Below are 14736 nucleotides of genomic sequence, written 5' to 3' on the forward strand. Positions count from 1 at the left end.
CAGTTTCTCCCCCCTGGCTGCCTCTGTTTGCGGTGTGGCAACGCCTGCTACCTCCGCCGGAGTGGCCAGCTTACGCTAGGGCCTTGTGTCTGAGCTCTGGAAGTCTGCTGCCAAACGTCTAAGACTGACAGTGTTTGGGTGCTTTGCCCTGGGGTGAAACAGGTGAGTGGGTCGCCAATTGCCCACTCATTCGCCTTTTCAATGCTGCTGCTGGTGGTGGTGCCAGCATCTCTTCTCTGCCAGTTCGCTTCCTGGCTAGTGTCATGCCTCAAATGTCCCTAATTGTAAGGGCAGTTTCTCCCCCCTGGCTGCCTCTGTCTGCGGTGTGGCAACGCCTGCTACCTCCGCCGGAGTGGCCAGCTTACGCTAGGGCCTTGTGTCTGAGCTCTGGAAGTCTGCTGCCAAACGTCTAAGACTGACAGTGTTTGGGTGCTTTGCCCTGGGGTGAAACAGGTGAGCGGGTCGCCAATTGCCCACTCATTTGCCTTTCCCATTTCATTATTTTCCTTCTGATACACAACCAACCAAACATAACACACACAATAACACATATAACACATATAACACACAGTGACATCACACATAACACACATACACACACACTTACAATGCACAAAACACAAGGACCTTTTCCTTGTTATTTGCCCTGGCCTTCACTCACTAATAGCATTACATTAACACTATAACTCACACTTCACCCTATAACATTTTTCCATCCACATACCTGCCAACAGACCCAACTTTTTCAGGGACAGTCCTGCTTTTTTCCAGTCCTGTCCCATCTAATTTAGCTAAACTAGGTATGCAAAATGCAAATACACATAGGTAGTTATAGCTCGGTAGGTAACGCTACTATAAACATTTAATAAATATAATCAAGTACTAAATAATAAATCTAACTTTAAAATACATTTAAATAAACCCCTATTTTTTTTAAAAAAAAAAACATTAAAATTAAATTATTATTATTTAGACATAATCCATCTTTAACCAAACCAGTGCACTGCTACTAATCTTAAACATAACCGTACATTAACCCTAAGCTATTTTTTAGTTCTTGTCCAACATTTTTCCATCAGCATACCTGCCAACACACCCAAGATTTTGGTGGACAGTCCTGCTATTTTCCAGTCCTGTCCAATAAGTAAGTTGGGTTGTTGCAAAGTATGCCATTGTAAATAGGTAGCAAATGTTAGGCATGTAAAGTGGTCCAAAATCAATTTAAAAATGTAAAATATTCCCTATTCTTTTATTAAACATCTATGGACAGTACACCTCGGTATGTGTGTGCAACTCTATTGGTCGTTTCGGCAGGGGGCTCGCCTGCCATCAACGAATGAAGTGCATTCTGCAGTTCTGCAATTCACTCGTTGATGCCAGACCAGCCCCCTGCCGAAACGACCAATAGAGCTGCACACACGTACCTTCACGGCAGCTGCTGCTGCTGTGATGTGTTATTAACCCCGTATTAACCCCTGCTAGGCAACCAGGAGGAAAACGAAGATTAAACGAGCACGAAGAATGTCCGCGAATATTCGCCCGAAGAGAAGACAGGAACGGGCGAATATTCGCGGAATACGAAGATTTTTTTTTCCCCGAAGACGAGCACGAAGACGAACACGAAGAGCCCCCTGGTGCCCAAGTCTACTAAATACCTCAAATTTCCAATCCCCCTACATTATAAACATACCTGGGAACTTACTGGGTTTCGACCAGAGACTCCAGGTGAAGCACCACTTCTCTGGGTCACATCAACAAAGTAATATATTGAATAGTAAAGTTTGTTGGGGGAGAGTATCTACCTATGTGCATTACTGCCGCAGGAGAAGCATTGGACTGAAAGCCTCTCCTGCAAGCCAAGGGATACCCTTTAAGGCATTATTGGTCAATATACTACAATTGCCGGTTTACTATTCACATATCTTTGAAAGTGAAATTATGGCTTACTAAGCAGCGTTTACTTTTGTTTTTATAAATGGCTTGATTTTCATTTCAATTTGCGAAACTCAAGCAAGGGCAACTTATAACCTGATGGGTAATTGATCTGGATTCTCCAAGTGGTAAACACATAAAGGACTACATAAAGGTTAATTTACAGTAACAGAATATCATCAAGCCATTCAAGATAATTAGTAATATTATCAGTTTGAAGCTTTCTTTACTTTTATAAATATTAATGACGTTTATACAGCAGCTGTACAAAGTCCCTGTTCAGACAATGAAGATGACATGTTGTCTTTGACCCATTTTACACTTTAGCAGCAAATACATTCCCTGATTGTCATATTTTTTGTTTAGTGCCACAAATTTGAGCAATATGTGCATTATTTTCTCCAGTCTTGAAGCTTAAATGCCAGTACTTATTATCTGGATGGCACCAGGTGAGAATAAATACATCAATGTGATTTCGTCATAAGTTTCTAATACAAAGGCACCTAGTAAGGTTAGAGACAGTTCCCTGTAAATGTTTACAGACATGCACTAGCTTTAGCATTCTTCACAACAAAGAAGCCAAAGCTGAGAGGAGGAAGAACTAGTGGTGAGCCAGGGTCCAGCAATTTCCCATTTAATGTTGGAAGTACTTTGTCATCCACCATCTTCAAAACTTGGCCATTCAAGAGGACAGACCTAAAGAAACGTATGACATTTAGACATTAATAATAGATCACCACAAACACAAATAAATGGCAGAGTTGGAAACCTTGAAACAACATTTTTTTTTTCATATTAATCAAAGATGGCAAATTATGCTCTTTTCCATCACATAATGATACAGTTTCTTTATTAACCCCATTGCTTAGTAACCAATCAATGATGCTATATACTACAATTATAAAGTCATTGTTGGACCTTATAAAGTTGAATAGGGGACAATATTGAGCTGAAATTGTCAATTTTTACCACAGGCAAACTCACCAAGAGAGCCATCCTGTTGTGGGATAATATAACACTAGGACTACTTACTAACATGTAATCAGCAAATCTTTGACTGCTTAGTAACATCAATAGATATTAGTTGGTAGACTTGTGCATTCGGATTTGTACGAATTGCAAATTTATAGAATTTTCGTAAATTCAGTAATTCGTACATAGAAGAAGAAGATGTGGATGAAGTGGTCAGCAGAGAAGGGAAAAATTTAGAACATGAATGAGAGTGTGAGGAACGAATGGGCTAAAAACGAACTGAATAATTCATCCGTATCATTTTTGGACATTGGCACATTTGTTACATTAGCCCCATTACATCTGACTCTTACTACTTAGTAAACAATGTCATTGATAATTATTTGATAATACAAACACTTTGGGGTTTATTCACTAAAGGAAGCATGGTGGTTTAAATTCACTCACCTCAATATACATTTTGAATGGCCATCCCTTACAGATTTCTGCAGCAAGAAGGGTTTAGCTAGGTTATCTTAAATAATAATTCAACTATCACTGATTTAACTGAAGCCCCCCTGTGACTTTTCCCTTTAGGGAAAAGACCCCCTTAGTGTTTGTGCATACATAGACACTTACGCAGAAAACAGTCCTTCGTCATCTCCAGGTAACAGCAGGTATTCATCTACAAACTTTTGGGATAAAATGCTTGGTAGGGTCATGATCTGCGTACTGTTGTATAAGTTAATGGCAAATAGAGTAACATCTCCCAGTGCGTAATTTGGGCTGAAAGAAAACGACCCCCCCACAACAAAAAAAACAGCATTAGTATTTGATTTTTAAAATAAACACTTATTAGCAAGTGTATATATGATGTACAATAGTATGTTCATTTTTATGTATTACTATGGTTTTGGTGATGGTCCACTGGGCTTCCAGTCATATGGTCCTTGTTATATTTTAATTGTTGAAAGAGTAAGTCATTGTTTGGTTTTCACACTAATGGTACAAAGAACTAACCAAAGTTCTTCTATGTGAAGCAATTTTTTTTCCTCTTAAGGTTTAATCACATAAAAACACAGAAATCTTTAAAATGCATTTTCTATATGACAAGAACCTATCAGTACCAGCTGTTGTGCCCTGTACCAGGAAAATATACTGAATGATGCAGAATCCCACACAACTAAATTATTTCTGGGTAAGGCAATAATGAATACCAGGAACAATGCTTTTAATAATGTGTTTCGTTATAAAAGTGTCTAATTCAGCAGACTAGGTGGAACACCAGCTTTAACTGGATCTCATTTTTAGTGCCGTCCAAACTTTTTGTGTCAGGGGTATGGAGTTTCTGAATTTATTATTTGGTGGGCTAGACCCTATTAAACAGTTAGGAATATCATGTTTTAGTTACAAAATAAATACATAATTACATTATTTTAGAGCCCAGCCCTAGCATTCCCATGGATAGTTCTCCACACCTGAACACAGAAATATTTCATCAGTTAGAAATGTGATGTTTGAGACCAATTATCCTGAAATTATCATATTACTATAACATCTTGATTCCCGAGGATTTTGGAACAGATGATCGCCCACATGGATAGACAAAGCGAGATGAATATGCTTACTTGTCACTGTTTGTGCAATGCATGTAAACGCGAAGCCTTCGGTCATCTCTATTCTCAGAACTTTTGAAACTGGCATCCAGAACAATGTTTCCAACTAGTTTCTTAAACAGCAGCGACAGCCAATAATCCTGGTTGAAAATTAGGGCACACATTTGAGGAAATACCCCTTATTTCTGGTATTTTTTTTACTGGATCTATTTATGTTTTTGGAGTGACTTACTGGTAAAGGCTCAAAATCGGAATCCACAAGATTATACGATCCCGCTCCAAATAATGCTTGCCTCATCACCACATTAATTCCTAGTTTAGCGGATATTCCTAGTTTATCCAGCCACCTGTAAATTAAAGCAAAAAGTGTTCTGATCTTGACGAAGCTAGTCTCACCCTTTTCTGCAAGGGTTTTCACAACCATCATTTATGTATAAATATTAAGATATTTTTAGTACCGTACACTTACATGAAGCCATCTATGTATGTGTTGGACAATCCACGTGCTCCACCGCCGTATGCCGAACTGGTTTCTCCCAACCATATGAGTTTCCCAGGAACAGTTTCATTTACAATCTACATAAAATAAATAAAGTGCTTAACAAAAGTATAATCAAATGTCTCTGACATTTCAAGCTTAATCAAAACAAGGTAAAAATGTCAGATAAACCTCCTAACATAGGACAAAATTGGTTACTGTACCTTGAACACAGTGGTTATCTCTGAGATGAGGGAGTCCAATATATCTGGACTGAGAAAGTCCCTCTCAGATGCAGTTCGGCCGTCAACATAATAGCTGTATATCGTAAAGAAATGAAATACATCTAAATGAAATATATCTAACATCATAACTCCCAAAAAGACCTATTTCTACCAATTGCAAATCTATGCAGAGACAATGTTATACGATAGCATTTAAGCTGCCTTTTTGGTTGTGGATACTACGCTAACTGTCGTATTGATTGTTTAGAGAGTACTCTGGAGTAAAATTAAGTTAACCGTTTATTGGGAAAAAATTAGTTTTATGCAGCATCCTTGTTTCCTGTAATGTAAGCATTTTGGTTTCTCTTAAAATCTATATGGGTGGAATAAAAAAAAACTAATTTGTTATTCAGTAGGGATGCCACGTTGGGACAGACTTGTATTTCAGGCAGATAAGAGTGATACAGTTTTCCCTAAAAGTTACCAATACATGTTACATGAAACATGCATGCCAGTCTAAAAACATAAAACAACTGCACGGTGGATCAATAAGACATTCGGGTTCAGCTTTTAGTTATTTTTTTTGGGCTATGTGGTAAAATCAACGTCACATGGGAAATCCGGAAGAATACTTTCATTTAAGGCCACATGAACGCTGCCCCTCTTAACAATTCATGTGAAAGACATGGGGAGGACATGGTCCTTTGCCCTTCAACATTGTCTCTAAAGAAGTGTGCCATAAGCAAATGTTTAGTGATCCTACTTCCATGCAATGGCCAACTCTTGGCCATGTTTATTCATCATAAAACACCAATGTAATGGTGTGGACCTTGTTGGATGGAACACCAACCAAATATATCTTTTATTTACAATTTTATGAAGTTCCCAACTCCCAACACTGTTACATTCACAGTAACATAAAATAACAGGTTACACATATAACAAAACCCCACTGCTGCTTAGCAAAATAAAAGGCTCCCAAACAACATAGATCCAGGCTGCTTGGTGTTGTCACTGCCTGCATGAGATCCACAAATGAACTTCCTGTTCGAGTGAAGGTGCGTTTCTTTTAAGCACCACTACCACATTTCGTAAAATTATTGAACATTTCTGGAGCATTAGGGTAATGGCACATTAAAACCCCAGACTCTTTTAGGGACAACATGGCAGGAACTGCAATTGAAGGACATCAATGTATTCTTTGACAACTCAAAGCTAGACAGTCACACGTGTTGCTCAACCTGCATTAAATATTAGCGTGGATGAGATATAGGTGAACAAGCAGGGGGTCTTAGAACCTAGACCACTGAGTGACCCAATGCCATTTGCTTTAGAGACAGATTCCATTTTGAAACCTTGGATAACGGTTATACTTACTGATGCCAGGTAACTGAATTAATGATTTTACCCCCATAAGTTAAAAATCTGCAAGAAAAAAAAGAGCAAAATGAAAAATCTCATTATCTGTGTTTCCATGTTTTCATATGTTCTATCGGTTTCTATGCCTGTTTGATGTAGGAAACTCTTGCCAACAAATCATTTGAGGCTGAGAAGAAAGTAGGGAAGAGGGAGGACATCATTTGATGAGCGCTCACCTTAAGACAGGTCCTTGTAACGCCCATCACCACGTGGACTATTTTATGTACGTAACTAAGCCAATTACATATATTTATCTCTAGGGATTAAAGGTCAATAGTAATTAACAAAATGTCAAAACTAGGTGTGTGTGAATAATTTATAGAAATGTTATCAAATTCTTCAAACATCACCTCTTTAGCATCTTTTGGGACTGTTTTTTAGGCTGGCCAATGTCAGGACCAAAAAGCCCAGTGTTCCTGTAGCTACTGTACTTGAGAAGGAGGTTATGTAAATCGACAAAATCTTTGCCAAGTTGAGATCCATCAATATAAACTCCAGATTTCTTTCTGAAGCTGTTGGGTTCTGAGAACACAATTGAAAATAGTGATTATGCATTGTTACTAAAGAAACAAAAAACACATACACTTCCGTTTTGGGTCACTTAGTTGTTTTCATGGACAATAAAGGAAATTTTTAGCTGTAACGTAATTGCAAAAGGTTTTTTTTTTTTTTTTTAATAATAAATTAACCTTTTAAACTTAAATTTGGATACTGATAAAGGGCCTCTGTACAACTATGAAGATATTCAATTAAATAAAATCAACTGTTTCCAGCTACAGTAGTCACAACGTTAACAACATCTACACTGTATTTCTGATCCATTTCATGTTATTTTAATGGACAAAATGTGCTTTTCTTTAAATAAAAAAAAAAACAAGGACATTTCCAAGTGACTCCAAACATTAAATTACCATATGGGATTAACTAAACACAATGAGCATACCTGGGAACTTCTAAGCTCCGGCTACCCGGAGCCTTCCCTTGCGGGACGCGGCCAGGACTGCACACTGATGTCAGTGGGCGGTCCCATGATGTGGGTGGGCGGTGCCACTTACGTTGTGGGCGCCAGCGGGAACGCCCACAATGTCAGCAGGGAAACACCCCCATTTAAAGGAAAAATGGGCGGGGAACAGGGCGTTTCCATGAATCGGCACTTCACCCGGAAATCTCCGGGTCTTGGAGCGAATAAACAGGTTAACAACTTTTCAGAGGGTTTAGGCTTCCCTTGTGAAGCATTTTAAAGACGTCTTATGAGAACCTGACGCTTATGACAACAAAAGATGTTATTACATGACTTCACCTACCATTGCCAAGTTCCCAGGACACGTTATACTTCTTAGAGGAACAGTAATCTAGCAGTAACTTGGCATTTGAGCTGTTCCATTCATGGTTTCCTTTTCTCAGTAAAGCATTTAATCCAAAAATAAGATTTAATCCTGAGCAGTGTGCAAACCTGTACAGCAGATCCATAGTAGTTGCTGCAAGAAAGAAATGAAAATAGGAAGATATCACATATCTTCATCAATGAATAACCAAAGCCAATGATTTTAAGTAAAAAGAACACATCGCTGTCACCTTAACTTACTTGTGATAGTGGCGTTTCTGTATTCTTCCTGAAAAAACTCCTTCAAGATTTGATCTTCTTGTGAAGGCCACTGAGATTTCAGCTTCTGCAACACATCCACGGGTAGGATTCCTTCGCATAAATCAGCCACTACAAACAAAAAAAAACTCAATAATTACAGTTTTTTGTATTATTTGAATACTGTCAGTTAGCACATTCTGCTGTATTAGGACATTATTTATAATCAGCGGTGCAAGCAGACCAGGTAACTTAATGATCAAGACTGTCGCTTTAAAGGAGCGGTGAAAGATAATAACATACATATATGAAATACACAAAAGGCAGGTATGTGGAGTAAGGTCACTGGAATATTTTTATTTGTTGACAATACAATGGAGGACACTTTTGGCTTGAATCAGCGGGAGAGTTAACTACTCACGTGCCCAAGAGGTACAAGTCAATGAACTGCAATACAAAATAAATGGCAAGCTCACCTTGGTTTGGTTTTTGGTCCCTATAAACAGTTTCTTCAAGCGATCCATTTTTCCGTGGGTCAAATATCAGAAAGTCGGATTTTGTTCCTCCAAATCTCAGATATGCTGGGGATAACCCTTTGGCTAAAGTGATTAGCTTTTGAGACCTATGGATTACATACAAAAATATTACAGCGGTTTAAGGCTACCAAGTGGGTGATGTAACAATATTATATTCAATAATTAAAAAATACATTTGTTGTGATAGAGTGTTACATACAAAAAGCATGCAGATGAATGGGGGCGATTCTGCGTACATAATTGCCTCTTTCCCATCCCATGATATACTTGCCACCAGTCAGCTCCAGGGCTGTCTTGGCAAACACTCTAGACAACCAGTGGCAAGAATCTAGGACCACAAAGGAGCTTCCGTCTTCTGGATTCCCCCCCATTTTTGAAAAGTGAATATTAATGTATTCACAGAGTACTTTAATATATATTGTTCTTTAGTCGGGTTGTCCCTTTAACACTGCAGTTATCAGAACGAGCAATTCCCTGAGAGTCATCAAAGCTTTGTAGAACATCATGGCGATATATAAATCAATAAAAAGAAAATGTGACCCTTTAGTAGTCCACGGCAAAACTTCTATTGGTGATCACAACCATGTGGCAACCACATACTTCTCATAACTGACAATATCAAAGTCATTAAGGTGAAAAGAATATTTTGAATTGTCACCTGTATATATTTTACCTTTTTTTGCATGCAAAATTTCCTCTATACATTTGTTCTGTATCCCTATGAAATGCATCTCTGCTCAGCATTGAGCATGCTCAGATACTTACCCCAGCTAGCTCCAGCGATGACTTGAATAAGAGTTCTATGCGGTCTCGTAAGACATGTGTGGAAATTTCTCCCAATTATTTCTTCTTGCAGCCAAAACTGAGCTCTTTGTCTTTTATAAGTAAGTACTAAGTACTTTCTATGTACTCATTGTTGGTTGACTGTTTGGACCAGCAGGCTGTACCTTTCAGGAGGAGCTCAGAGCCTGAGATACATATTACAACAAAGGATATTCTAAATACAGTTTCACCTATACAAACCGAGATTCTAGGTGTTCATGGAATGTATGGCTATATGCTGTTTACTACGAATATAGGTGGAGAGACCATGTTACATTTTTGGCAAGGCTTGCTAAGGGCTGGAACCTTACATCTTGTATAAGCCTTAAAATACCCCTGATCATACAAACGTGTAACATACACTGGCAACAGCATTCACTACAGAGAAGCAGTACAGAAGATGATACTGGTAACATAATGCGAGGCTAGGGACTCTAGATGGAGATCCAGGTCAGTGATCGCGCATGAGATGAGACTTACCCTAGAAATGCAATGTATTTGGGCTCCGAAGCAAGACTAGCATCAATAGTCACAGAGAGAAACCTTGGATTTAAGACAGATTTACTCCTATCCTTCAACTGTAATTTAAGATGTACGACATCGCCGGCACTGGGAGAAGCCTTTACTAAAGCACCAGCCAGGAGCACTAAGCACACCGTCAGATACATTGCTCTGCCACTTATCAGAAGAGCACTGATGGAGAAGAAAGAATCCAAAAATCAACTTGGTGTAGAAATCTATTAAAGAAAAACAGCTATGTCCAGGAACTAACCATTTCCTCTCTAGAGTATTATGAAAGGCAGAGCAAATCTCTGCAGCACTCCCTAACCAATCCGTGCTTTCATTTCTGCTGGGGTTGCAAATGTTTACACTCTGTTGCCTAAATAAGTCAAAGGGCGACCTCAACTTCCTTTTATATTAAAAAAAAAAAAAACACAACCAAAAACGGCATACACAGACAAAAGCGTGTTCATGCGTTGAAACTGTAGAGCCTCGAGGAAGTAAATCCTTCCTAAGTACTGTACGTAAAGAACCATCCCTCTCGAGAGTCACATGATCTCTGGCAGGTAAGGGAGGGCCGTGTCCAAGTGCATCACGTTACACCTGTTAAAGGAACAGTAGTCCCAGAAATAAACAAGCAGTGCATTGGGTGACCACATCAACCATGTTTTCCAGGACACGTATAATTTTTACATTCTGCTGATCAGCCCAGATAAAATGCTGCCCTGCAGTATGGAGGATGTATAACTGCATAACTGGCTGCCTTCCATAAATCTATACACCTCACATACTGCAGGGCGGCATTTTATCTGGGCTGGTCAGCAATATGTAAAAACTATATGCGTCCTGGAATAATTGGTCATTGTGGTCAATGACCAATCCGGTGCATTCCAGTCTGGAAAACTGCTAAAAGAAGTCTGTTAAAAAAAAATATATATTAGAGCTCTTGAGCATTTATCGGTTGTTTCTTATTTAAAAAAAAAAAAATTGCTGTCTGAAAACAATTGCACAAACTATAATTCATTTTTAATATATTTACCAATGTTAAAAGCTATGTTGCCAACTGTCACTCTTTAAGGGCCTGTGTTCCGAACATCAAATGTATTTTTGTCGTTAAAACAAATTGTGCTAAAGCAGAGAGCAGGTAGGAGTCTCACTCAGAGGTGTAACTAGGAACCACAGGGCCCTGGTGCGAAAATTGACCTGGGCCCCCCAACTTCAACAGCTGGTCTGCGCCATCATTGCACCCAAACAACTTGTCTGTGCCTTCTTTGCCCCTCCTTCCAACATACACTCTGGCACACAAATTACACCCACTTACTCATACTCACTAACACATATGCACACATTCATACCTTCTGTAGCATCAATTACTACAGAGTTTCAAACTGCCTTGGATGATTGCAACATGTTGCGGGACCCAATGCAGGACACAAGGAACATGCAAGAGGGGCATGAAAGATTCGGTATGTATGTATATATATATATATATATATATATACCGTATTGGCTCGAATATAGGCCGCACTTTTTTCCCCCACTTTAAGTTTTTAAAGTGGGGGTGCGGCCTATATTCGGGGTCTAGCGCCCGACGCCCGGGACAAGCAGTGCCGGGCAGGCAGCGGGGTTAAGATACAGATCCCCCGCAGCGGTGCAGGGGACCTGCATCCTTCTCCCCGATACGCTCAGACAGCCTCCCCTGCCAGCACTTCCCACGGGGGGGGGGTGCCGGCACGGGAGGTTATCTAAGCGTTTTACCTCTGCCCACCCCCGACTTACCGGAGCAGACTCCCGGGTGTCTTGCGGGGCCGGCGGGAGACATTTACGCAATACGCAAATGCAACTTCCGGTAACGGTACCGGAAGTTGCATACGCGTATTGCGTAGATGTCCCTCGCCGGCCCTGAAGACACCCGGGAGTCTGCTCCGGTAAGTCGAGGAGGGGGGGGCAGAGGAGGACAGCGGCAGCGGATCGCGGGGAGGGAGGGCAGCGGATCGCGGGGAGGGAGGGCAGCGGATCGCGGGGAGGGAGGGCAGCGGATCGCGGGGAGGGAGGGCAGGGGCAGCGGATCGCGGGGAGGGAGGGCAGGGGCAGCGGATCGCGGGGAGGGAGGGCAGGGGCAGCGGATCGCGGGGAGGGAGGGCAGCGGCAGCGGATCGCGGGGAGGGAGGGCAGCGGCAGCGGATCGCGGGGAGGGAGGGCAGCGGCAGCGTATCGCGGGGAGGGAGGACAGCGGCAGCGTATCGCGGGGAGGGAGGACAGTGGCAGCGTATCGCGGGGAGGGAGGACAGCGGCAGCGTATCTCGGGGGGGGGACAGAGTGGCAGCATGTTTTTTTTGGTGCTTTTTTAAAGAAAAAAAACTTTTTCTTTAAAAAAGCACCAAACTTTTAGGGTGCGGCCTATATACGGGGGCGGCCTATATCCGAGCCAATACGGTATATATATATATATATATACACACACACACACTGCTCAAAATAATAAAGGGAACACTAAGATTACACATCCTAGATCTGAATGAATGAACTAATCGTATGACATACTTTCGTCTTTACATAGTTGAATGTGCTGACAGCAAAATCACACAAAAATTCTCAATGGAAATCAAATTTATCAACCCATGGAGGTCTGGATATGGAGTCACACTCAAAATCTAAATGGAAAACCACACTACAGGCTGATCCAACTTTGATGTAATGTCCTTAAAAAGTCACAATGAGGCTCAGTAGTGTGTGTGGCCGTATGACTTCCCTACAACTCCCGGGCATGTTCCTGATGGGGTTGCGGGTGGTCTCCTAAAGCATCCTCCAACTCCTGGACAGTCTGTGGTGCAATGTGGCGTTGGTGGATGGAGCGAGACATGATGTCCCAGATGTGCTCAATCGGATTCAGGTCTGGGGAACGGGCGGGCCAGTCCATAGCATCAATGCCTTCCTCTTGCAGGAACTGCTGACACACTCCAGCCACATGAGGTCTAGCATTGTCTTGCATTAGGAGGAACCCAGGGCCAACTGCACCAGCATATGGTCTCACGAGGGGTCTGAGGATCTCATCTTGGTACCTTATGGCAGTCAGGCTACCTTTGGCAAGCACATGGAGGGCTGTGCGGCCCCCCAAAGAAATGCCACCCCACACCATTACTGACCCACCGCCAAACCGGTCATACTGGAGGATGTTGCAGGCAGCAGAACGTTCTCCACTGCATCTCCAGACTCTGTCATGTCTGTCACATGTGCTCAGTGTGAACCTGCTTTCATCTGTGAAGAGCAGAGGGCGCTAGTGGCGAATATGCCAACCCTGGTGTTCTCTGGCAAATGCCAAACGTCCTGCACGGTGTTGGGCTGTAAGCACAACCCCCACCTGTGGGCGTCCGGCCCTCATACCACCCTCATGGAGTCTGTTTCTGACCGTTTGAGTGGACACATGCACATTTGTGGCCTGCTGGAGGTCATTTTGCAGGGCTCTGGCAGTGCTCCTCCTGCTCCTCCTTGCACAAAGGCGGAGGTAGCAGTCCTGCTGCTGGGTTGTTGCCCTCTTACAGCCTCCTCCACGTCTCCTGATGTACTGGCCTGTCTCCTGGTAGTGCCTCCATGCTCTGGACACTACGCTGACAGTTGGGTTGTAGATTCCGCCTCATGCTACCACTAGAGCGAAAGCGCTGCCAGCATTCAAAAGTGACCAAAACATCGGCCAGGAAGCATAGGAACTGAGAAGTGGTCTGTGGTCACCACCTGCAGAACCACTCCTTTATTGGGGGTGTCTTGCTAATTGCCTATAATTTCCACCTGTTGTCTGTTCCATTTGCACAACAGCATGTGAAATTGATTGTCCGTCAATTTCAGGTTTGTTGCTTCCTGAGTGTGATTTCACAGAAGTGTGATTGACTTCGAGTTACATTGTGTTGTTTAAGTGTTCCCTTTATTATTTTGAGCAGTGTATATATATATAAATTTTTAAAGAATTTATTTGCAAATTATGGTGGAAAATAAGTATTTGGTCAATAACAAAAGTTCATATCAATATGTTATATACCCTTTGTTGGCAAGGACAGAGGTCAAACGTTTTCTATAAATCTTCACAAGGTTTTCACACACTGTTGCTGGTATTTTGGGCCATTCCTCCATGCAGATTTCCTCTAGAGCAGTGATGTTTTGGGTCTGTCGCTGGGCAACACGGACTTTCAACTCCCTCCAAAGGTTTTTTATGGGGTTGAGATCAGGAGACTGGCTAGTCCACTCCAGGACCTTGAAATGCTTCTTACAAAGCCACTCCTTCGTTGCCCGGGTGGTGTGTTTGGGATCATTGTCATGCTGAAAGACCCAGACACGTTTCATCTTCAATGCCCTTGCTGATGGAAGGAGGTTTTCACTCAAAATCTCACAATACATGGCCCCATTCATTCTTTCCTTTACATGGATCAGTCGTCCTGGTCCCTTTGCAGAAAAACAGCCCCAAAGCATGATGTTTCCACTCCCATGCTTCACCGTAGGTATGGTGTTCTTTGGATGCAACTCAGCATTCTTTTTCCTCCAAACACGACGAGTTGAGTTTCTACCAAAAAGTTGTACCATGGTTTCATCTGACCATATGACATTCTCCCAATCCTCTTCTGGATCATCCAATTGCTCTCTAGCAAACTTCAGACGGGCCCGGACATATACTGGCTTAAGCAGG

The 14736-nt window shown here is 41.8% G+C and overlaps 1 protein-coding gene across 1 annotated transcript; it reads right to left on the reverse strand.

Annotated features, from left to right (window-relative positions):
• Window positions 1-2126: 2126 nt before the first annotated feature.
• On the reverse strand, window positions 2127-10525 carry HPSE (heparanase). The gene is made up of 12 exons (XM_053455806.1): window positions 10041-10525; window positions 8679-8824; window positions 8206-8334; window positions 7925-8098; window positions 6971-7142; window positions 6579-6626; window positions 5202-5295; window positions 4969-5075; window positions 4732-4846; window positions 4512-4639; window positions 3523-3669; window positions 2127-2628 (listed from the first exon to the last, which is right to left on the reverse strand). The coding sequence occupies exons 1-12, from the start codon at window positions 10226-10228 to the stop codon at window positions 2469-2471; spliced, it is 1608 nt and encodes a 535-aa protein (XP_053311781.1). The 5' UTR covers window positions 10229-10525; the 3' UTR covers window positions 2127-2468.
• Between the last annotated feature and the right edge of the window lie 4211 nt (window positions 10526-14736).

Source organism: Spea bombifrons, chromosome 1, assembly GCF_027358695.1.
Source record: "Spea bombifrons isolate aSpeBom1 chromosome 1, aSpeBom1.2.pri, whole genome shotgun sequence".
In the NCBI taxonomy this organism is placed as follows: Eukaryota; Metazoa; Chordata; class Amphibia; order Anura; family Pelobatidae; genus Spea; species Spea bombifrons.

Coding starts and splice junctions, on each gene's coding strand:
- HPSE (XM_053455806.1), bottom strand. CDS start 10,228: ATGTATCTGACGGTGTGCTTAGTGCTCCTGGCTGGTGCTTTAGTAAAG. Junction 8,099..8,205: donor CAGAAACGCCACTATCACAA/GTAAGTTAAGGT, acceptor TCTTTCTTGCAG/CAACTACTATGGATCTGCTG. Junction 2,629..3,522: donor GACGAAGGACTGTTTTCTGC/GTAAGTGTCTAT, acceptor ACGTTTCTTTAG/GTCTGTCCTCTTGAATGGCC.